This window comes from Cebus imitator, unplaced genomic scaffold (genome assembly GCF_001604975.1).
Source record: "Cebus imitator isolate Cc_AM_T3 unplaced genomic scaffold, Cebus_imitator-1.0 Scaffold16, whole genome shotgun sequence".
NCBI lineage: Eukaryota > Metazoa > Chordata > Mammalia > Primates > Cebidae > Cebus > Cebus imitator.
In genome coordinates, this window is record NW_016107331.1 from 4693736 (window position 1) to 4720298 (window position 26563).

The window sequence follows — 26563 nt, forward strand, 5'->3', positions numbered from 1 at the left end:
GAAATATAAAGTGAATTTTCTTTTGAACAAACCACCACAAATATCTCTGGATTTTTCAGAGCTAAGAGCTGTGGTTTCAATTTTTCGGAGTTTCATTGTTAGATAATAGTGCTGAGTATTTATAGGCTTCCTTATATAACTATAGTTCTATCCATTTTTCTTGTCAGAATAGTTTATTTTCTGTCCCTGCTCCTGTTTTCCTTGAATTTCAGTATTGGATTTACTGACTTTGCTCTGGCTCTCCTTCTTTTTATAGAACCATATTCCTCAAGTTCAATTTATTTTTAAGTTGGATACTTTATGTTTCCATTCCCTTTGGAGCTCTAAAAGGAACACGTATTATTGACCAGATAAAGCTATTAAGGTAACTATTATGAAATTTATTTTTAGGTCTTTAGTTACCTTAATGGCTCTTTGGGGTTTAAGATATGCTCAAAGTAGAGGGCACCATAACCTGGGAGGAGCAGCCTGTGGCTGTTATTTCCTCCTCAGCACCTGCTCCATCTGGAACACTTGCAATGTGGCATTCTTCTCTACGCCCACACAATTATGTAAGGGCCATTAATGGTTTTAGCCTCCACATTAAAAATATCTTTCCTTAGGCCTGTATTTTCTTGACCACCTCCTATTCTGGAAACACTCTTCTCCTTGCTGTAAGTCTGTATTCCCCTTCTGTTTCTTGGATCATCCTTTTATTTTTTGTACTTTTGCAAATAAAACTTCTTTTACGTGACTTAAATTTTGTACTTAGCCATTTTTACTCTCTTTACTTTCTCCCTTGGCAATGCTATCTAATCTTATCACTTCATCATTCTCATCTACCCCCTAAATCTGAATGTGAATCTTAATTACCAATGCTTCCCTTAACTAAAATCTGCATTTTAATAACTAGCTGTACTATCTTATCAGGATGTCCCAATGGCACCTAAAATTCAATATGCCTAAGCAGTGAAGAAAGCTGCGGTGCCCTCATTCTTCAGTTGAAGAAGATTTCTTTGAAGATGGAAACTGGACACATGCATTTGGCTTTATGTCTTACATGATGCTGGAAGCCATCACTTCCAAGTGTGCTGATTCAGTTGAAAACTGTGGCTAGGGTCGTACTAGTTGTCGCTGTCACTGCCAAACTCAGCTTCAAAGTTGCCAGTAAAGTTTTATTGCAACCATTTGAAACCCTTGAGAGCTCAGGAAATCATGCCATCATTTGAAAAACTGTGCACATTTGGTGAAAGATCAGGAACCATCTATATTCTTTCCTTTTTTCTAACTGAGAAAGGCGTTTATCTCTGCTGCTTAGCAATGTGATAAAACTGGAAATCCCGGTGGTTTGTGCTTGCAATTTCCCCATTGTGAAATAACCAATTGAGCCTCACTCTGACAGTCAGACCCAAAATTTCACCCAAGTACCCAAGAATGTCATGTTAATGTGTAGAAGATGTCTGTCACACAAATTACATTTTAACAATGTTCCAACTTTCTAGTCCCAGGATGACTTCTTTTCCAGTAGTTTCTTAACAGAGTTTTTTTTTTTTTGTGTGTGTGTGGGGGGGGTTGTTTTGTATATATTTTATTGGGGTTCTTCCCTGCCCTTTTTATAAGGGTGAGGGTTGGAGTGATAGCTGAAAAGAGTGATATTTTCAGTTTGAGAAAAATGCAATATTTTTCAATCATCCACTACAGTTCTAAATTTTATGAGAACTAAATCAAGTTAGGCCATTCTGTAACTCTCTTGATGTCTGAGTACTTTATCTTTCTTTGTCTTTGAACTGGAACATGTAAGAGCAAGTTTTAGCCTGGAGAATAAATGCAAAGCTAAATTATAATCCCTGGACATATACAGTTTAGCATATAAGGGAAATGTTGAAATAATTGGAAAATCGAAAAGGTCTTACTGAATGTTTCAGTAATTATTTTCAATCAAATACAACACAGTCAGATAATGAGAATATGATTCAATTTGTTAGAAGGATTTAACAAGTCCTACATGGTCTATTTGAGCATTTTGCAGATACTTGTTTGTCTTTCCTTTAATACATTATGACTGTAAGATATGGTAGGTGAACCTTCAAAGTGTGACATTCTGTACAAAACTGTTGTGTAACATTTGGAAAATATACCCAGAGGCATCTGACTGAAGATAGAACTTCCACATCAGACACAAAAAATCCAATTTGCTTTTGTTATTGAATCAATTTTTTGTGTTTATTGTTTCAAAAACTTCATCCTGCAGTAATGTTGAAATCATTTCTTTCTTTATTGATATACTTGCACAGTATTCTGGATTTTTTTTTTTAACTCACGAAAACATCTTTTAAAAGAAGTGAGAAATTAAGGTAAAATAATTATATATATTCAGTTATATATGGTTATAGTTATTTGTAAATGTATCCCTACATGTTTATAGGCAGATTTTTAAATGCTATGCACCTTGGACTTAATATTTTATGTTTGTCTAGAATATAAAACATATGTCAACCCATAATTAATTCCTTTATTTGTTTATTTATTTTTAATGTTCACAAAAGGCACCAGCCTGAGGCAAACTGTTCTTCTCCCGCCCCACCAGAATTTTGGATTAATTTTTATTTTATTTTTTACTTCAAGCAAAGTAGAATACTCTTAAATTAAATTAGACAGTGCTTTCAAAGACAAAAGTCTTTACCATAGTACCCTGTTCAAATTTCTAAAACAGAGCAGATATTTGTTCTTTGGAATAAAATAAGATTAAAATTAAATATTTATTTTTATTTTTTTCTCTTTGATTTCTTGTTACATTTACAAGTTAAAATCTATTCTGATGTTTAAAAATCCCTGGTCCCTGCACAAAAACATATTTATAAGATTAATTTTAGCATATAAACATGGTTTGCCATGGATAGATCACAACTCCAAATGAAATTTCATGACTGTATTGTTAAGGCCTAAAAGATAAGATATACTAAAGGCGCCATCACATATTGGTTAAATAATAATCTTAACTCATCCACTGCATATTAAGATTCTTAAATACAAAGGATCTATTTATTAGTGAGGATACCATCATTCTCTTTGTAAAATTCTCATCTCCACCACCCCCTCCTCTTTCTGTTTGAGTACCTACTATACATTCTTATGGTCTCAGTTTAAATGTCACTTCCCTAAATCCTCCAAACAGAAAGGCTTCCCTGTCATAGGCTCCCTCTTTTTTGCCCTCATGGTACTTACCATGTCTTATCACATTAAATATTACATAATTCTTTTTTACTCTCCCATTAATCTGTACATTCTATCAGAGTAGAAACTGAATCATTTCAATTACCATTGTTGTCCCAGCTTTAGACGGCAATACAATTTATTGAATGAATGAATTTATTCATGTATGTTCTTGTAACCTTGTACACAGTTATGCTATGAAAAGCTCAGTAAATATTTGTGGCTAGTTTATTTGATCACATAATTGACTACATTCACTATATCGTAACATCAGACTTCCAGACTTCGGCAGTTTTCTTATAAAACTTGCATGTGCTTTCATTCAAATTTTCACTTCCTTATAGATACCATTTTTGAAAAAAATATTTTTTTACATCAGAATTTCTCTATGTTTTAATTTTGTCACAGCTGAATAGAGAAGAGTAGGAATTTAGTATTATATAGTATAAAACTATAATCTCTGACCATTATTATAGAAAATACTGGAATTATTCACTCTGCTTTTGTCATTCACTAAAACAACTCCAAATATTCATTTGCTTGTCATTCACTAAAATACCTGATCAAACAGCAGTGACATCTTACAATACTGTAAACATACAAAGAGATAAATCAAATTGGGTGTTTATGGTTTATATGTTATGATAGCCTTTTTTAAAAAAACACAGCAACTATTTCCTATAATAATTTGGAGTAGATAAAGAACATTTATTTAAACTTATATTAATGCCAGAGCATTTTTTAATGTTATGTACCTGTAAAACATGGTATGCAGGCATTATACATGACTTCTACACTGCTTGTTCTCAAGGACATATGCTCATTTACTAAAGAAGGACAAGTTGATTGCATATATAATAAAACTTAAAATCACACATTACGACAAAAGAAAAGGTGAGACACAAGCTAATTTCTTTCCAAGTAACTCAAAAATCCTGTATATATATATTTATGCAATTATTTCTTTATTTACAACATGACCTAGGTATTTTACATATGCTATTAACTTTAATCTGCCCATCAATATATATACATCAAATGATATTATCAATTCCATTTGCAGATAAAGAATCTGAGGCTTACAATGGGCAATGGACTTCTCAGGGCATAGAGTTACAAATAGAAAATGTTTAAATTTCCAGTTCTATTTGAATGCAAAGCCTGCACTCTTTCCTCTTACGCTGCTGTCACTTGCCAAGGCCATTTGTCAAGTGTAAGCATTTTTAATGTGTACAGTGTAATAACAACATCCCTTTACCCCACAAGAGACAGGATCATATCATGCTTAGTGCTGCAGGCTCTGCAAATGCAATGCCTGGGATTAAAGCCAGGCTCTGAAGTTCAACAGCCAGGTGAATGTATGCAAATTATTTAATCACTCAATAGCTCAGTCTGCTCTGTAAAGTGGAAGCAGTAATAAAGAGTACCTACTACCAAGAGTGCTGAGAGGATTAAAAAAATCAATATTTAAAGTACTTAGGAAGGTTCTTGGCACATGGTAAAGTTTAAAATCAACTTGTATGAATTGGTGAAAAGATATAGTTCAGTAAACAAAAAAGATTTGCCTGTCATTATTTGCAAATTTGTCTTTTAAAAAGTAATAATTAAATGTTGAGCACGAAAATACAAATCTCATCATGTATTTATCTATACAATGTTTTAGCAATTTTCAGTAAGCTCTGTATTCAAACAAATATACTTGGTAGTACACATTGATATCAAAAGAAAGAATATAGGGGCCAGGCACCATGGCTCACACCTGTAATCCCAGCACTTTGGGAGGTTGAGGCGGGTGGATTCCAGAGGTCAGGAGTTCGAGACCAGCCTGGCCAACATGATGAAATGCCATTGCTGCTAAAAATATAAAAATTACCCAGGTATGGTGGCAGGCACCTGTAATCCCAGCTACTTGGGACAACAAGGTGGGAGAATTGCTTGAACCTGGGAGGTGGAGGTTGCAGTGAGCCAAGATTGCACCACTGCACTCTAGCCACCTGGGAGACAGAGCAAGATTCCGTCTAAAAAAAAAAAAAAGAAAGAAAGAACACACACACACACATATACACACACACACGAGTATATACTGTCTATATTTATGTGCTTGGAAATACTAGTTAATTTATAATGATGGCTAAAAGAGTTAAAGCTGCTGAAACAATCAAAATAAGAAAATGTTAATTTACCATTTAAAAAAATATTCACAGGTATTATTTTAATATCCTTATAATATCACAGACAGAATTCTTAAATGACTATATAATTATCTAGATTACTTTATTAAATTGGCAAAAACAGGATAACTGTGATATTTGGAAACATCTCTCAGTCCTTACTAGAAGGTTTTAGCTTTCATTTTTAGTAAAACACTCTGAAATCACCCAAGTCTTTTTTGTTTGTTTGTTTGTCATAATTGTTTGGGAATGTTGCATTATAAGGGCTCCCTTGATAACTATATTTTCCAAAGTAGAGTTGGTGATAAAAATGAATCTGAATGCCATTTCTGAAATTTAAGCATGTCATATTTAAGCACCCAGGAGGGAAATGTATACAGGTATTGTGAGACACATAGTCCAATAAATGAGAAGAATTCTAGTTATCTTTACATTAGTTAGCTAAAGTGTTATTAATTTTCACTGCACTTAATCTAGTTTAACATCATGTTCAGTTAAACTTACAAAGTTAAGTTTGTAAGTGACAAACTTATCTATAGTTTTCTCATTCCAATTCATCATCATATTCTTTTCAAGCTATTTATGGAAATAACTGTCACTTATAACATTTAAAAGGAGTGAGGGGCCGTGCACCGTGGCTCATGCCTGTATTCCCAGTACTTTGCTAGGCCAAAGTGGGTGGATCATTTGAGGTCAGGAGTTTGAACCAGACCAAAGTGGTAAAACCCCAACTCTACTAAAATTACAAAAAAATTAGCCAGGCATGGTGGTGCGCGCCTGTAGTGCCAGCTACTCAGGAGGCTGAGACAGGAGAATCGCTTGAACCCAGAAGGCAGAGGTTTTCAGTCAGCTGAGATCATGCCACTACGCTCCACCCTGGGTGACAGAGTGAGACTCTATCTCAAAATAAATAAATAAATAAAATGAACAAAGGAATTAAATTAGGACTTTCATCAGAAGAATTGCTGTAATGCTGTGATAAATACTACAGGAACATCTAAATGATTTTCACATATCAATGAAATGCAATTTCATGTAAAATATAAAAATAATAAAACTTAACTAAACCCTTGTAATATATAAATAATAAAAATAAAAATGAACTGAGATCTTCCAAAGTAAATAAGTTGTATGGATCACATCTAGAAGCCTAAAGTGAAATTATTTAAATCAGAAATATGTCTTATTTCTGATTTAACTCCCCTATAAATATAATTAGAAGATAATTACTGGAAAAGCTAGGGGAAACTTTTTTTGCCTAGTATTAGAAGTTCATTTTTAAGATGAAGTAATTTCATTGTCATTGAAAATGTTCAGTAGGTAATTGATTTGCATAATAATTATTACCAAATAATTTTGCGACAGGTCACAATAGAGTTAGATATAAATTTATTCCTTACAAAGTAAAAGTGTAAAAGTGCTTAATGGCTGTATTAATTAAAGATATACATTATAGTAAATAATTGATAATTATTTTTGTAGTATTTATTAAGGCAGTATCTTTAACAAAAACATTTTGCTTTTAATTGTTTAACTTAAAATAAATATATTTGAGTTTTTAAAATGTGGTGTATCGCCAGTTTTGAAAATATTTCATTTAATTGTATTGGCAAAGGCAGCCTTAATATATAGTTTAAAATTGTAAGTCTGGTAATAAATGAGGGAAAGGCTGCCCTCTTGGACATGACACAAAGTCCAGAAGAAAGCTTATCAATCATATTCCAGGGTAGAAGCCAGTACAGGAGTTATCATCTATGTAATGTCAACAACTTCCAAGATACTAACTTCAAGCAGCTTAGATCTGGTACCACCTGTAACCTGAAGGTGCTTCTGTGTGCCCCATAGTAAGTGAATTATCTGAGTTCTCAATGTGCAGAACTAAATCATCAGTGTGTCAGAATCCCCCTTTTTACTCTAGATTTTCTAAAAACTCTAAGAGGCTACAGAAAAAAATAGAACCATAACCCGAGAAACCTACACAATAGGGAGAATAAAGATCCTTAATTTATTATATGTTCTTAACATTCAATAAAATAAAAGCAGACATGCCAATAGGAAATATTTTAGAGAACTCCCTAAGTGGCTGTTTCTGATCCGTTTGTCATGGCACAGAGAATAGAGGAAATGCTAGAATGTCAGGTCACATGACAGTTTAAGGGAGGCGCACCACTATCATACTCATCTTCAAAGAGGAATCTGAATTTAAATATAAATATCATATAGATATAAAGCTCATTCAAAGAAAAGCAAAGATTTTCTTTAACACAATATGATAAACTGGTTGGAAGACATTAGGCACAAACTAACGACAGGGCAGGGGCCTCTCTCTCTCTTTCATAGCTTTACTGTCTCCTAAGCCCCTCATCCCCAGCCTATCAACTCAACCTGTTCGCCGGTTCCTCCATGCCTTATAGCTCCATATACTAGGGCTCCTCTTCCAGGATATCTACACCCTCAGGTGACACTTCCTAGCCTAATTCATTACTTCAGAGTGACACTCATCCCCAGGCAGGGTTCTTATGATTCATTCAATCCTCCTTTCAGGAAAATGGGAAGGTTTCTCCTGACAATTGTTACCCTAGTCAGGCCTCCTATGGGTTAGAGGTGGCATTACCCTGCCTAGACATGCTCAAACCCAGGTACTATTTTAAACTATGCTAAACTTCCTTCCTGGAAGGTTCTCTATTCAGGTATCAATTCTCTATTTTTGCTGAATGAAGGTGAAATAGTCACTGACATCAGTTTTTTGTGCATCATGATATTAAGATGTTCACTCACAGACATCTTAGAGGTGTTTTTTTAGCACAACTTTCAGTGTTGACTGAGCAGCCCCCTTCAAGCTCCGTGAAACAAAAATGGACGCAAGTGCAGTTCCTGTGACAGGCCAAAGAGCAGCTGAACCTGAGCTTGCATTAGCTTAGTGGGTGGTTAGTTGAATGCTTGATGGGAAGGTTTCTAGGTTAGTTGGTTGGGTGGCTATTGGTCTATTTGGTTGTATGGTCAACCTACTTACTCAGCCTTCCCTTTCCATCCTTCTGTGCCCTGCACCTTGTTTCATCAACTCATGCTCAATGTCCTTCCTCAATTATTTAAAGCTTAGAAAAGTTTTTTTCCAATTCGAGATGTTTCTGTAATATTCAGAATTTAATTATTTTCTGCAGTTTGTCCGGACTACAGTAATAAGCATGTCATTTTATAACATTATTTTATTTATACATATTTTATATATATCAAATTGTTCAACAATATTTCCTATTTTATTTTATAAAGATCATGGCCAAAGACAAAGAAACAAAAATAAAATGAGAAATAAATTTCTTACTATAGCTCTATAGCTGAAGAGAAAGAACTATGCGGGGTGTGTGTGTGTGTGTGTGTGTGTTTGTGATAAAAAATGAACATGTCTTGTGTATTCAGATTTATCTTATACTTGTCTATTTAAAGAGGTATCTCAGTCTTGAGGAAAATACACTGAGCTGGAAATCCGAAACCTGTAGCAGGGCTTCTGTCACTAAATAGCTGTGAAAGCTTGGCCAAACACCACCACCTGTGTCTCAGCTTCTGCATCTGAATTCTCATCTGTATCTACATTCTGAATTTGAATAACATTGTTGTGGTGCTCAGATCATACAATATACATCAAAGCAGTAGCAGTATGAGCTTTCCTTTAATTGTCCAACAATTATAAGGCTATATCATTAGTATTCTTATTAACATGTGTTTGGGCCCGATAGGCCCCATCCCATTGACTTTAATCCTGTTACTACTTTTTCCCAGCTTTTTTTTTGGAGAGTGGTGCTTTGTGCCTCTTTGTTAGCACTTTGGGCGGATACCTGCCCTGTCACTTCATACATCATTTCAAGACCCTACTGTCTTTGGCTTCCAGTAAGACAAATAAATAGTGTGGAACATTCTTGATAGGTGTGTGGGAAAAATCAAATGCGTCCTCTTTTATTTTTACCTTTTATTAGTAATAGAGGCTGACTGGTTTATTTAATTTAATTTTATTTTTTAGATATGGGGTCTCATTGTGTTGCCCAGGATGGTCTTGAGCTCCAGGGCTCCTCCCACCAAGGCCTCTAAAAGTGCTAGGATGACAGGCATTTGCCAGCGTGCCTTGTCTTTCTAGTTTCAATGCCCTGAATTTACTCTCAGAACCAAAGTGTCGCTCTGGTGGGAGAAATTTCAGTCATATACATAATCATAAACCAAAATGGGATCCTTGGAACTTGGGCATCTGAGGAAATGTCATTCTTTTCAGGTCACAAGATACCACTTCTATACATATTGTGCACTAAGTGAGACATCCTAGAGGATATATGCATATTAATAACATACAACAAATATGAAAAGTACCATTTCAATTGATTGTGCACTCTGAGAGCAAATAATATTGAGTTTGGCCCAGATTCCAAGATAAATGTAGAGGATGTACATAAAAATGTATATGCATGTACATACACACACACACACACACACACAGACACACACACACGTGAATACTTACTGTATTGACAATTTCTTCCCATAAATTCGCCTGGGCACTCGCAGGAATAGTTAGCAACAAGATCTGTACATATCCCACCATTTTTGCAAGGCTCAACTTCACATTCATTTATGTCTAAGGAAAACAGAAAGGAAAGAGGAAGAGAATTATTGGAAGAAATGATTGGGTATTCGAAAGTTTTAGACATTTTAAATACAAATGTCTTAGTAATGCTATTCCTTTGTGTGTGTGTGTGTGTGTATGTGTGTGTTTAGTCAATAATACAATGCTCCTTAAAAATGAACAATTTATTAACCATTAAATTTAATCAATTTCAAATAAAATTCAGAATCCCAATGAAGGACCAATAGAACTAAACCACTCTCCCATTATAAAAATAAATATGGGTAGTTTGGGGAAATATTCAGTGTACCCTTAGAACTAAATCAAACAAATTAACCCTGAAAGAAAGATGAACTGGTTTCACTTACAAGATCGAGAAACCTCCCCTGCAGCAACTGCCAATTAACACTGTCTCATTTCATCTTAATTCATTAAAATTCTAACTGACAGAGATGTTTTAGTTTCTAAATAGTTCGTCTTTGATGAATACGATGAGAAGCAAATTAGAGTTAATAGCTAAAGCTCGTTACATGCAAAGTTTAATAAATGTAAATGATGATCACTTCCTAATCTCATTCAAGGATTTCTAAAGTTATGATGACTAAAGGGACTTACTTTGATATACTACTATTATATCTGATGCAAAATCACATGAAATATAAAACATTGAGCAAATTATACTTTCTTCCTTGCTAATTTTGGACGACAGAGAAAACAAATTTGATTTTGAACACAAAAGAAACAATGACCAATTCAATCAAATATCAGTCATGGATATTCACAAATCATTTCCTTGAATCACAGCACCACGTTGGATTCTGCGGGAGCTAGTACAGTAGCTGGAGAGCACACATAACTCCCCATCTCTTCCTCATCCTATGAACTACTCCAGTTGAACTCCCTATCTGCTTTCATTTCTCTAACTGTTTAGTGTTGTTTTTAACTGTATTAAAGACTTGGAAATTGTTTATGTGCCTTTACCTCTTTCACCTTGTCATGAAATGAGCTCCACAAATGAAGTTCCTATCCTGTCCTGTTCTTTGTATTCCTGAAAATGTCATACTCTATCTGGAAAACAACTGGGGCCCAAAAAAAATGTTTCCTAACAAATTTTCTACCAGAACAATAGAAACAATCATGTTCACAATGCTAAAAAATTTTATTCCAGATTTGTAATCTGCCTTCTGATACCCTATAATGTATCAAATGGTAGTTCTGAAGTCTTGGGTTATTACAGCTGCTTAAAGCAAGATGATTATTAAATTATCTCTAAGAGGAAACAAGGAAAAAGTACTCCAAAATCTCAATTTTGCCCTTTCTTTTGACATTTTTTCTTCTAATTAGTAGCACCTCTGGAAAGCAGAGTTGGTTACCCTCACATTTGCTGCAGAAAGTCTGGTCTAAATTTCCTTAGGTAATAACTTTCTCTCAAAAAGCACCCCTTTTTGGTTTCTGGTTGACAATCACAGCTTGAGAATAGAGACAATCCATGACTGTGCTCAGAAAAAATCAAAATAATGTGAGTACTTTATAATTTCAAATAGTAGGATAAAATCAGAATCTGCTAATCTCTAAAATATCTCTAAAATTCTGTGTGCTCTAAAGTATGACAGACTCCGCTGGGCGTGGTGGCTCATGCCTGTAATCCCAGCACTTTGGGAGGCCAAAGTGGGCAGGTCACAAGGTCAGAAGTTTGAGACCAGCCTGGCTAACATGGTGAAACCTTATCTCTACTAAAAATACAAAAATTGGCCAGGAATGGTGGCGTTCACCTGTAATCCCAGCTACTCAGGAGGCTGAGGCAGGAGAATCGCTTGAACCTGGGAGGCTGAGGGTGCAGTGAGCCAAGACAGCACCACTGCACTCCAGCCTGGGTGACAGACTCTGTCTCGGGGGGAAAAAAGTATAATAGACTCCTAAACACAGAAACTGTACAAAAATGCAGGATGGATGGGAGGGCGGGAGGCAGTCAAGGAGGGAGGGGAAAGAAAAGAAATTTAGTATAAGTTATTTCTTTTCTTTTTCAAAATATAATAATATATTAAGCTCTCTTTGTGCTTATCAAAATTTCACTTAGTCTTATAATGAGACTATATTTATAGTAGACTAACATGCAAAACATTTTGAAAGCCACATGAAAATCCCCATGCTACTTATTGTTGCCAACTCAACATATGACAATAGTAATGTTTGGCTACTTTGGAACATGCTCAATACATCTTTATCTGTATCTTCTCTACTACAATTTGTTATAGATGAGAATGTGTCAATGGTAAATATCTTCATATCTTAGAGAAAACATTGCCATATTTTGTAAAGTTAGATGCAAAAATTTATTCTCTTATATGTCTGAAGAGCCCACATAAGCAAAAGATAATTTGATCTTAGACAAGAAGAAAAAGTTTAATAAAGATTAATAAGGATGTGATAGAGGTGGCAGTCTATTTCCAAGCAGGGAAACAGAATGAATCACAACTTTGAAGAAGAATGTTCATGATATGATGGTGTGTTCAGGTATAGGAGTAAAGTATTTTGGAGCAAAGATAATGAAGGAGAGTGCTAGAATCCCGTCAGAGGATGTAGATAGGGACCAGCTTATGATGAACTCTTAGTGCAGGCTGATGGAACAGGGTTTTATTTTTTGGCAATGAACATTTGGAGCAGGATGAGAAGGATGAGAGGGTATTTCCTTCACCCTTCTATGTTAGAAGAACCCAGTGAAGCCATATGTAAAATGGACTTGAGAAACGCACACAAGGAGAAGGGACAGAAGCCCACACAAGATTTGATGTTAATAGGTACAGCATATATTTTAAGTCTCATGTAAGAGGCTCTATGCATTTTATCATTTTAAGATTAAACTACTTCATGAGTAAAATCAAACCCAGCTCTTGTTGATTTGTAATGTTAATAGAAGGAAGTTCTCATAATTAATGTGAGAATAATCAATAATTGTTATACATAGATACTGCTGTTTTTTTGCTTCCTTAATCTTCCAAGTCTTTACACAATAAGTAGTAACTAAAATATGTGAGTGTAAATATACTTGAGACGAATCAACCTTTAAACCTTCTAGCCACAGGTTCATCAGGCCCCATCTATAAACTGTCAGCAAAGCAAGTTATAATTAAAGACATCTGATCTTAAAAAATCAACAGTTAACACCTTTACCCAGAGGTTAACATGAAGTGGAATGAATTGGAATGGCATTTGCTAAAGTTAAAATTCTTTGTAGATAGGCTCAATTTGTGATAGAATGACCTTTTCATTGTTTACATGTGCATTTTTCAATGTTTTCAAAACTCAAAACCTACTTAAATCTAAATACATAAAAATATACATGTTATCTTAAGTTATCCATATTTTTAATATAGTGGCTAAGTTAGCAAAACATTTCAGCATAGGCACATGCCCAGTAACACACAAGCTTAGAGAACAGTTGCAAATTACACAAAAGCATTTACATATTTGTATGATGCAGTTCTTTCTGCAGTGAAGGCTATTTGCACTATAATTAACACTGCAAGCAATCTAAATGGAAACTGACCTCAATTTGTATAAATCATGTTTAATTAAAGACTAGAAAAAAATGTTCACAGAATATAATGTAACGAAATGAAACAAACGTGTTTGCAATAAATCACATAGATTTATCTTTGTCACAGATCAAGACATTATCACTCCCAGAAAAAGTCCACATCCTTTCCAAATAAAGCACTAGGATATGCCATTTTATTAATAAAGAAAAAAATTGATACAGAAGTCCCCATATAAAGTAGAAATTTCCATATTTGGTCAGATTTATAGTTTATTTATAATAATAATATCATGTATAAGGTCTTGCTTCATAAAACAGCTTCAAAATACGATTTTATAATCAAGACAGTCAGCTGGGTCCTGAAAATATAAAACTTTCCTGCCAACCTTCCTGTGTCACCAAGGCACAGTGATGGGAGCTGTACCTGAGTTTCCAGATGTAAACTCATGACTCATCCTTACTTCCTGAAATTTTAAATTTTATATTATATATATATCACATTTTGTTTTGATTTTTTAATGGAAGAAGAAAGAAGGAGAAGAAGGAGGAGGAGGCAGGGCTGAAAAGAATAAAAGGTAAATAGTTGAATATCTCTGAAAAGAAACACACATTACTTTGAACCAAAAAAGTGCTTTACAAGTATTCCCAGTTCTTTGCCTCTGTTATAACTAATTACACAGAATCATTGCTTTTACACACATAACTCAGAGTCTTTATTGGTATGTCATACGTAACTCACATTACAGATTTGTAAATGTGTTAGATCATTTACCCACTTTGGCTTGGGTTTTTCCTAACAGAAATACACACTCTGGAGATTTCACTGTGAGAAGGCTACTCCACTAATTGACAAACTACTCATATATATATATATATATATATATATATATATATATATATATATAAAGATCAAGTTGAGCACTCCTCTCTTAGGCAGTTCACCTTATGCACATCCGCATCCTGGGAAATGCTCAGTTACACCTAGTCTTCTTTGTCCTGGATCTTTGTCAGAACCATTATTGTGCAGATTATAGCCAAAAGCCCATGAAATTGATTTTGGAGAGGCAGGCTGTCAAAGAGTTTGCAAAATGGAAATTATATTTATTAATTCCTTATTGGTGCCTTCAAAACAATGCATCATCTGGGCACAATTTCTTGTCACAGAAACCGTGTAGCTTCTTCTCAGAGAATTATATTTAAACATTCAGTAATCTCATTCTTCATTATAGATTCTGCTAGTTGGACAAGATGAAGAAGAGAATTCTTGAGTCTAATTCCCAGGAACTTCCTCCTCTGGAGACTTTTAAAACTAATTAATAACTAATTAATTATTTTGTTTTCAATTGGTTCACCTTTGCAATCTGCAGAATAGGATGGCAGCAGTTTTCACTTCTGGGACATCATTATCCCAGTTCATCCTTGAGTTCTCTCAGAACTCCTTAGGAAAATGCCATCTGTCCCCAATAGTTTAGCCACATTTATTTTGCCAACATGGCTTAGCTGTTTTGAATACTGACTGCCATTTGGACCGGGACATCCAATCTTTCTGGGGATAGAAATCTGTCTAAACTCCTCCTAGTGAAGACAAAGACAATGTATTTCAACCATAAATCTATTTTCTCTTCATAAACAAGTACATTCAGGCTCCACAAACATCAACAAAGGATATGGTACTTGGGCTGAACACACTTTTTTGGATATATTAAAAGGAGACAATGATAGACCGTGCCTCCCCCCAACTTTTTTTTTCTTTCATGAACACAAAATTTCTCAACTTCTTTATTTCTTTCCCTTGGGCTGTCTTTCCTCCAGCAATATTGTTATTGACTGCTAATTAGTCAGCAAGAGCTTATTTTCCAGAGCCTGCTATTTTTTTGATCCTTAACAGCACATCTTCCCTGGGCTCCCCATTAGCTATTAAATATTCTCCAGACCTCCCAGGAGTGATTGCCTTTTAAAATTTGATCTTTTATATTTTTCCTTATCTAAAGCCTATGGTCTTTCAATTTCCCTTTAAAGACTGAATTTCTCTTTAAGATGAGTTTCTAGGAATTCTATTTCTCCACTCAGATGCTGAACTTAATCATGTCACAATCAGAATTATTGAGATAATTTGTTTCCCAGTCACTTCTGTGATCAGTTCAGCATATTTTAAATCTTCTGCTCTTGAACTCCCTTTTGATCTGGCTTTCTGCTATATTACTAGTAATTCATTTTAAAGTAGCTAATTAAAATCAGCATTCTTCAGTCAGAATATATCACGCATACGCATTTTATAACTTATTGATAACCTTCACTTACCAAGAACAGTTGTATAACAAAAGCCCCAAATCCAAGAGATATTTATACATTGCCTCTTTCTAACAAAGCTCATACTAGTACATAGGCAATACTTGTCCTGATTATTTCTATTATTATTCCAATAAAGTTTTATTTGCATTTACCCAGATATTTGGCCAGTAAGACAAACAGCTATTCCAAGGATTATAAAAGCCAAAACCAGGGGAGGCAGGGAAGGAGTTAAGGAAGAGGTAATCAAGGGGATGTTATGTCTGTATAACTCAAATATTTGCTGACTCTAAATACACACACACACACACACACACACACACACACACACACACACACATATATAGCTTCATGCATAACATACAGCAGAAGCCAATACAATCAGATGACTCCTTCAGTAAACATTTTCACAAAAGGGCAAAACATAACAAGGAATGTTAACTCAGTGGCATGTATCATAGTCACTTGCCCTGCTATAAATATTTGTTAACCGGTAAGAAAGAGCCAGGAATATTAGCAACCTTGGGATCATTACGTATTTGCTGTAATAGTGAGTCCCTTGCTGGGGGTAGGTGCTCCAGCCTATTTCTAATGGGATTCTATTAAGGAAAAATGAAATTAGAGCAATGCTTCTTTTAAAAGTTGGAGCTCTTAAAGCATATCAGTGCTCATGTCTTACACTTAGAGGTTCTGACTTAAATGGTCTTGAGAGAGACAAAGGCAGTAATATTTTTTAAGGCATTCCAGTGACTCTTAAGGGTAGCCAATGTTGGCAGACACTGAACAGACAGAACCTCGACTTATGAAGCACATCATCCATCCACCTTTCCTTCTTTCCTTGCCTCTTTCCCTCCCTGCCTTCCTCCCTGCTTTACTTACTTCTTTCCTTCCTTCCTTTCTTCCTTCTTTCCATGCATCCATCCATCCTTAGTTCCATACTAGGTACTAAGAATGCAACAATTAATATTTCACAATCCCTAGCATTTCTGAAGTTCTTACAGTAGAGTATACAGACAAGGAAATAATCATTACAATGTAAAGTAACAAGGGCTATAACAGGAAAATGCACAGTGTCTCAAAGGAACTCCAAATATCAAAACTAAATTGGTTTGGCAGACTAGGGGATGTTGAGTTTTAGAGAAATAGTCTAGCTCACTAGGGAAAAGTGCTTTTGAATTATATGGAGTTATACATTATTGACTCTGTAAAGTTATTTTTCTCAATTAATATGTATTTCATTTTTCTTCATATCAGTGGTATGCAGATCTAAGAGTGACTCCTCCTTGTCCCATAGTTCTTTCTCCAAGTGTCTAAGGTATATATTTCCTGGTTTCCTAGTTTCCTTATCATTTATACATTTGCATATTTTAATGCTTTATCTAAAATTAACTATTCTTTCAGTTGTATGCCAAATTAGTTCACTTGCAGCTGTCTCTAGTTTTAGCAGTCAACCTTGATCAACCACTTTGGGGTTTTTCCTATTGTGAGTTATCAGAAACTCCATACAGCCTAGGTAAGATAGGTTTTGTATTAGAGGCACAGGTATGATTCACATTGTTTGCCTTTAACCATTTGTTCACTCAATCATTCATTCATTAAAATTCTGAGGAGCACTTTCCATGAATCGGGCACTAAAATACATAATTGGATATATCAGTAAGTAGAAACAGCTCCTATTCTAAGAGATCTCTTATTTTCTATTCTTCTACTCAGGAGACAATTATAATACAATATAGGGAAATATGTGCTTTAGAACATTACGTACAAAATGTACTAAGATTATAGAAGAAGCACTAGTTTTTCTAGAGGAGATATGGAACATTGCTTGCAGGAGTTGATACATTTGGTGCTTAAAGGATGAGCAGGAGTTTTTATAGCTTTATTAAATTAGGAAGAAACACAAAAGAACACATTTTCAGAGAGAACTTAGCACTATGAACTTCTGAAGCATGCACAGGGATTTCGTGGGAAGATAACTGTGCACAGTGGTGACTATGCAGCCTGGAACCAGATTTTTATGGTTGTATAAATCAAGTTAAAGAGTTTGAACTTTAGTCCTTGGATACTGGAGAGTTAATAGAGAATTCAAGAAAGGTGGAAGGGGACATGGGATTAAATAGATCTGTGTTTTAGAAGCTCATTCTCATACTCTAGAATTTCATTATTGGTATCATTTTGGAAAAATAATTCAAACAGCCAGAAGGAAAATTTATGTTGCGTCCACATTATTCAGACTACATAGTAGGATGGCTATAACCATATTTGGTATGCTTAAACACGTACGTAGCTTGGTTTGAAATGTATATAAACCTCCTAATTTTTAGAGTTGCCAGATTTGGCAAATAAAAACACAGGGTGTCCATGCAATATATTTGAGACATATTTATAAGGAAATCTTTGTTTATCTGAAATTCAAATTTACCTGGAAACTTTTATCTAGAAACGCCTCTTGAATTGTCAATTTGGTGTGATTTCTCCATATTTCTTTCTTCCCTTTTCTATGAGCATTTTAATTTTCAGCATATGGTCATGCTTTCCATTTTGTATATTCAGCAGACCCCAACAAACACTACCTACAGTGGAAAATCATTATGGACAAAGAATGTTCCTTAGGATTTGGCTGAAATTAAAATTAGTTGCTTGCATTCTATTTACAATTTTTCCAGTTTACCTCTATGTAAGGTTTAATAATACAAGTGTAGCCAAACAGCACTTCAGGGTGGCAGTTAATGGGTAACAATTAGCACATCCTCCCACTTGCAGCTTATTATTTTGTACCAAACATTGTTCTAAGCCTTTCGCATGTGTTAACACCTCTACAAGCTAATTGTTATTATTATTATGCCTGTTTTACAGATGAGGAAGTCAATAAACTGAACGTCTAAATAAGCTGCCCAGAGTCACGCAGGTGGCCAAACTGAGATTAAAACCCAGATAAATTGTCTCCAGAATCTATGTTATTCACCCACATGTTTCACCATCATTAAGAAATATTAGTACTCCCACTTCACCACCACTTCACACCAGACTTCAGGTTATTATCTTATACACTAAGGAGGACGGGTATAGGATCTTGATCTCAAAACGTTGATAATACTGGCATTTCTCCTCTAAATTAAAAACTCCTGTCCTAAAATGTTAGCTTGGAATATACTTTTCCCCAGTCCCTTTACTCATTTTAGTAATTTCCTCAAAATCTTAAGTGGCTTGGGTTTAATGGGCATTTGTTTTCATTTTCTTCCTGAAATCAACAACCACTTGCTTACATAAAAATGAATTTCCTTGGCTCTTACAGTCTTTTATATATATCCTTTAACTTTACACTTGGATGAAAGGAGTTACACTTGTTACAAAATTTCCTTTTTAGAGGCTGTTGATATATTTCATACCTGTAGAATTAAAAATTTTGTCATTTTTTAGGGGGGGACAATTCACCTTATGTAAAATTATTTGGAAAATAGCATGTATATGGAAAAGGACACAAAACAGTAAAATTACAAGAATTATTGTAAACAGACAACCCATATAAAAACTACCACAAGTCAAACACCAGAATCCTGTTAGCAGTCCAAAGCCTTTTTCATGTGACACTTTCATTCCTAATCTCCCCTCCACCCACACAAAGGTGACAGATCTCCTGCTTGTTATGGAAGTCACAGACTTACTCTCTGTATAGTTTATAATTTCATCATCTAAATGTGTATACCCAGTTTATTTTCACCTGCATTTAAACTTTACAGTAAAAAAAAATTACTATAAAGTTTAAAAATTTATTTTCACCTGTATTTAAACTTTACAGTAAAAAAAATTACTATAAAGTTAAAAAATTATGTGATCCTCTGTTTGTGGCATCTTTCAAAATGTTGTAGGTGACCTCAGTGAGTTTATTTTCACCACAGAATAGAGAAATTGCTGTAGAGTATTTTCCTGTAAAATGTGCCATATGCTTTTTTTCTGTCTATGGCTCACGGCATTTGTGGTGGTGTTGAAAATAAAAGCATCAGGGAACATGCATGTACATATCTCTTGATAAACAAGTATATTGAATTCTTTTCTGGGTACACTTAGGAATGAGAAGGTTGAGTCATAATAAAGCATATATTTAACTTTAATAGATAATGGCAAACTGATTTTAAGATGGTTATGCCAATTTGCACTCTTATCACCAATTTATAATATTTTTAAAGATACAAACTATATGAAATTTGCCGGTAACCACTTATTTTACTTTATGTGGAAGTTGAGGGTGGAAAGGCTTAACACCAATACATCTTTTGAAGACACATTTTAACAAGTGGAGCTTTTAAGGGAATGAAATAAAACCTTCAGTTCACCAAGTTAAATTACATTTTTTTCTTCAATGACCTTAACTTAAAAAAATAAAAATCCAACAACTTACACTAAAAACATCTAACCACTGAAAGCTTGTAAGTAATGTTACATTTCAACAACAGGCACTGATACAAAGTTAAATTTTGTATATACAGAAAGATAATTTTGTCTAACCCTGGATTTAATTTCTTAAAAAGAACCTAATAAATCAACTATCATATACAGATGCATGTAGACTCAGATAATAAAATTAAGAATACTTCCTGCTTCTACATTCTGATATTTTGGAAATTTTATATTATCGGCATAATTAAACAAAAACGATGTCCTAAATGATGAATTATACTGTACTTCTAATGCTACTGCAAGGATTCAATGAGGTAACTTATGAGAAAAATATCTTGCAAACTTTAAAGACTGCAAATATAACTGTCCATATTATTATATGAGTTAAACCATATTCATATTGTTTGATAGAGTGTTTCTTGGTTACGGCCCTGGAGGAAAATGTAGGTGAATTTCTGATGAGGCTTTCTGTAGACACATACTTCTACATTTGGGTTTATCATCAGAATAAATAAATGGGTAGAATTTTTATAAATATTCTACAGAAGAGTAGCCCTGTTTTGGAGAGGAATGAAAGACAGCATTTATTCAAAAAACTGCAAAGCATCTGGAAACTTTAATACACCTAATGGGATAATTCAACAAATACTCTTAATATACTTCTTTCCAAAATGGTGACATTTACTATTTTTAAACTAATATACCAACTCTTTATAAATTTTGGCTAATAGATCACTGACATCTGTAACTTAAAAGACTTAAATTGTGGTTGGTAAATATAGAAAAGACTCCTTTTTAAATTCCTAGGAGTTTCAGTCCTCATCAAGGTGAAAGTGCTGGGTGGCTAGATTTCCCTCATTCCAGAATCTCATCTACCTAATTATAGGATATTTTGTGGGTTCCTGGCAGAGCTAGAGGCAACAAAACATCTGTTACACTCAAGGCCACCATGGAAGAATGTGCTTCAAGCAACCAACTCACGACTCAGTGCCAAAAAGGCTGTCTCCAAGCCATTACTTTCTATATATTTTTATCTCATATTTATTGGTAAATATGCCAAATCAGCATATTTTCTTCATTAAAAGTGATAATATTGTGATTCATGAGAACTCTGTTTCTGGCCTAGACATAGTAAAAGGGACCAGATTTTTCAGGCAGACCTTCTTGTTTGAAATAAAAACAACAACAACAAACTCAGACGAAATATATGAGACAACAGCATTGAACATACTGGAAATTAAGACAGGAAAGACTCTCCCTCCTAGGATACAGCACAGGGAGGGAAAATCCAGGCAGAGCCTGATGAACTCTAGTGAGAGAGAGCTGGGAGTCTGGAGAGCCCACAGAGGCTTGTGTTTGAGGAAAAGAATAACCAAGGGGAAAGAACTACTGTACACAGAGACAGTCCACCACAGAGATCTGCAGTCCTGAACAGTGCAGTGCTCCCTCAGGTACTCAGCAGAGCCTGGATTCACGTCCACATGGGAGGAAACCCCTGTGGAAAGGGTCATCTGAATAGAGCAGAAGGATAAATATTTGGAGCTCACACTAGGCCAAGAAAACTGCCAATTCCCACCACTGAGACATGAAAGCAAACTGTTTCATGGGGCATTGCAGGGAGGCCTCAGAATGGTTTTGCCTTAGTTGTGGGGAATAATTAAACCTGGATTAAATATATCTGATTGGTCTCACCTAATGAATCTTATAAGCAAGTCCTAGAAGAATCAAACTATTTCCAAGTAACTTAACTATATAAGAAAACCAAGCTCAAGAGAAGATATAGGACTACAAAATACTGAGCACTCAGCAATATGAAATTCCTGTCTGGGATCCAATCAAGATTAACAGTCATGCAACAAAAAAGATATAGTTGAAAAGACAGTATATATTAAAATTAGCAGACAAGTAATTAAAACAGTTATTAAAACTCTATTCCATATATTGAGATATATATATCCTCCCAAAGTGCTGGGATTATAGGCATGAGCCACCATGCCCGGCCTGTTGGAAATATTAAGTAGAGACGGGAAAAAAGAGAGCTAAATTGAACTTCCAGAAATGAAAATTACAATGTGTGAGGTGAAAAATGTGCTAGAAAGGAATAGTAGCAAATTAGACATTGCAAAAAAACAAAAAAGAATTTTTAAGACATTTTAAGACATGCCAGTTGAAAATATACAGAATAAAATATATAGAGAAAAAAATCTAGGCCTCAGTGATTAGTGGAACACATACAGTTATCCTAATATAGATGTGACTGGAGTCCTGGAAAGCAGAAAATATTTGAATAGATTATAGCCCAGATTTTTCAAATATGATGAAAACTATACACACAAATCTAAGTAGTTCAACAAATCCCAAGAATGAGAAACATGAAGAAAGCTACAAAAGGCACATCATTATTGCAAGAGATGTCAAAATTATTCTGTAGATAGTCTTTTCAAAAAACGATGCTGAAATAATTGAATACGCGCAAAACACACTTAGAACTACATACCAAAAATCACTCAAAATAGATTGTAGACTACAAGGTAAAACTTAAAACTATTTTTCTATATGAAAACCATAAACTTCTGCTCCCCAAAATCCATTTTAAGAGAATTAAAAGACAAACCACATATTGGGAGAACATATTTGGAAATCAAATACACAATAGAGGAAGGACTTGCATGTACAACATATAAAGAATTCTCTTCTGTTGATTTTACTCATTTGCTTCTATTGTGTTTTCCATTATTTCCTTATCAATTAATAGCAGTTGTTTATATATGCTGGCTGCATGATTTTTTTCTTTTAATTATGTGTGTGTGTGTCTCATTTTTACTGTCTATTTATTGGTCATCTAGGTATCTTTGATGAGAATAACCTCTTAAGTTTAATATAAGTAAAATTTGCCATTATCTTTGTAAAAAAAAAAAGAATTCTCATAAATCAATAATAAGAAACCAAATAACAATAAAAAGTGGACAAAATATTTGAACTGATAGTTCATGAAAAAATATACATAAGAGTGGTAAATAAACATATACAAAGATGTTCAACATCATTTGTCATTAGGGTAATACGAATTAAAATCAAAATAAGATGTCACCACCCAACCATTACAACAGTTACAATTAAAAAGATGGAGTTGGTGAGGATGCAGAGGAAGTGAACCCTCATACACTGCTGGTCTGATATAAAATAATGCAATCCATTGGAAAATGATGCGACGGTTTCTCAATTACTTAAACAAATGTCTACTATATGATTCAGCCATTCTATCCCTACATATTTATCCAAGACAAATGAGGGCAGATGTCCACACGAAGACTTGTGTGGATATCTATAGCAGCTTTATTACTATACTAATAACCCAAAACTTAAGACAACCTGATCTCAAAATAATTATGCTGAGTGAAATAAATCAGACAAAAAGAATACACAGTGTCTGATTTTATTTATACAAATTTCTAGAAATGCAACTAATCTACCATTACAGAAAGTAAATCAGTGATTGGGGTGAAGCTGAAGGGGCAGGAAGGAGGGATTACAGTGGGGCAGAAACTTCTGAGGGTGATGAGATGCAAATGTTTAGTATCTTGAGTAAGATGATGGTTTCAAAGGTTCACGCATATGTCAAAACATATCACATTGTACATTTTAAATATTTGTATTTTATTCTGTGTTAACCAAACTTCAACAAAACATTAAAAAAGGAATCATGTTGAAGTTATTTTTAATAACCCACATCTTTATTGGCTGTAAACTGAGAACTGTATACCCACATACATGCACATACTCACAGACACTCCATGACAATAAAAGGCCCACAAAATTAATGAGGAACATTAGCCTCCTCAAATTCACAAAAGAAAGGTTTTTGTACAATATGCTTTTATTTTGATGTGAGAACCACGCAGCCCAAATGAAAAGAGGCAGTTCTTATTGGAGAGACTGAGTGGTATAATAAAAGGTAGTAATAGGAGAAGCTGTATTCATAAAAATGACAAAAATACTGTTTTAAAGGTAGCTTACTTCCTACTTTGCAGGTTATTTCCACCACTCAAGGAAGTGTTTGCAAGAAGCATTAAATAAAGATAAATGGGGAAAAATTAATGTAACTGGAAAAAATTAACATAATTGCAAGATTTCCTATTGCTCTTATAATTTTGGTTTCAGGTTGAATTTATTTTTGTTATCACTGATTATCAGAAATCTGAAGCATATAAAACTATAACTGGGGTTACCCATACCTTCCCTAATTGTTCTTTTCCAGAAAAATTTTCTGACAGAAGTTCGTCAAGCACATTGATGTGTATAGTTTCTGTACTCCTGTGATCTATTCGAGAGATTGTAATTTTCCTAAAGGAACCATGAAATGATTTTCTAGTTCTCTTTGCTTCTGTGAAGGATACAACTTTAAAAACTTATTAAAAATATATGTTTAAAGGAGATCTTCATTATTAATTTCCTTTAATATACACTAAGATGGAAATATCAATTCCATTAACTACTTACTACATAATTTCACACTGAAAAAGGAAGCCTTCCGGACAACAATTTCCATTGTATCCAGTGAACCTGATTAAAATAATTGGCTATTTCCATAACAAGTACTTAGATAAATGGTCCTATTCTGTCAGAGAGGAATGGGTCTTATTAGAAACTGCATTGCTCTGTTATGCTATTAGAAAATTAATGCAGAAAAAATGTTTAGTTCATTTTAATAAAATTCAATGACTTGTGAATTGGACTAAATATCAGTAAATAGTAAGTACAAGTGTAACCTCATCCACTTAATTTGGTTAATTTGGCCCTTAGTATAAAGATTTGAGTTTATGCAGCATCTTACTTTCCTACACTCATTAAATCTCCTTCTGCTACATCTCAGAGAATAAAGGAGGGCTAATTTAGTTTTGATTAAATAAGATACAGAGTTATATTTAGAGGTGATATTAATGTCTTCCCAAACTATAATCCAACCTTGAGGTACTGCAATACTTAAAATATTTTTGTTAAGACATGCACAGGTAGAAAAAAGATGCAAGACATATTGATGAATTTATTTTACTGCATATAAAAATATGTATTTTTGAAATCTTTAGAACACTCTGTAGATACTACTAGTATACTATATTAAATTCATATTTTATGAAAATACAAAGGTTATTATAATTTTGTACAGATAAGCACAACTGGAACCTTCTTGTTATCTATCAAACATATTTCTGTGACTCTACAATTATTTAGTTCATGGCTTTTATTTTATTCTGTTAATCACCAATAGCTAACATTTCTCATTATACAAATGGGAAAATAACCCCTCAGAACTACCTCTTTCTTTATGTTCCCTATAGAATTTTCTTAAATAATGTATTTAAACCTACTGTTTGCTCATCAGCTTTAGTCATTAAGACTGCTGTAATACTCTTCATATACCTTTCTTGGCTCTTAATCCTATTGTTACTATTTTTTAACATCAGAACTTTATTTACATTTTACAACATATTCTGTTCTATAGTCATGTTCCAGTCAACTAAAGCTACAGTTAATTGACATAACAGTCACAAAACCTCCATGGCATACAATACTCATGTATTTATTTCTCAGACATCTGAGTGTCGCTGGTGAGTTGTGTCAAGAGATCTAGAGTGGGCTACACCAAGCTCTTCTCTGAGACAAAGATCTGCTGGGCTTGGTTCCTTGGTGAAGTTTGGGCTGAAGTCAGCTCCCTGTGTGATCATTCAGGGATCCAAGCTGAGGGTACACCAGCTATCTTTTACTCCTTTGCTGTGATGATGGCAGAAGTTCCAAAGAGAAAATGAAACCTGCAAGGCCTAGGCTCATAAATAACTTACTGTCATTTCACTTCAATGGCCAAACCAAGTCATATCGCCAAACCTAAAGTTAAGGGGTGAGAAAAATATATTTCTCTTTATGGGAGGATTAAAAAGTCATAAAACAAAGGGTAAGAGTATAGGGAGGGATGAAGAATTGGAGCAATAATGCCAGTTTTACATCAATTCTTCAAAATCTTTTCTATAATTGGTTGTAAAACTTGGAAGAATGAGAGTGCTTACCATACAATAATTAAATGTTATTTACTGCAGAATCAAGCAAAAAAATGTGACTGCACTAAATGTGACTGCACTAAAAATGTGGCACTTTCTGGAGGCTGTTTGAGCAATACAGTCAAATGGACTTCCTTCTGATGTATTCCACCAACTGTTTAAAATCATGACATATTTAATGCTTCGTATTTACAGAGCTTTTCTTTCCCCTGGAATATTTAATTAATTTTGCTTGTTAGGAAAAGTATAAACTTATTTACCATGTCCATATTTTTATTGGAATGTAATTCCGTGCTACTTGAAGAGGTCTCCT

The 26563-nt window shown here is 34.3% G+C and overlaps 1 protein-coding gene across 2 annotated transcripts in view; it reads right to left on the reverse strand.

The window, feature by feature from the left end:
- EDIL3 (EGF like repeats and discoidin domains 3) overlaps nt 1–26563 on the reverse strand; it is a 429598-nt gene that overhangs the window by 177488 nt on the left and 225547 nt on the right. For both annotated transcript variants that reach the window (XM_017508061.1, XM_017508053.1), the window contains one exon: nt 9871–9984. In XM_017508061.1, coding sequence (XP_017363550.1) covers nt 9871–9984 — 114 coding nt within the window. The remainder of the gene's footprint in view (nt 1–9870; nt 9985–26563) is intronic.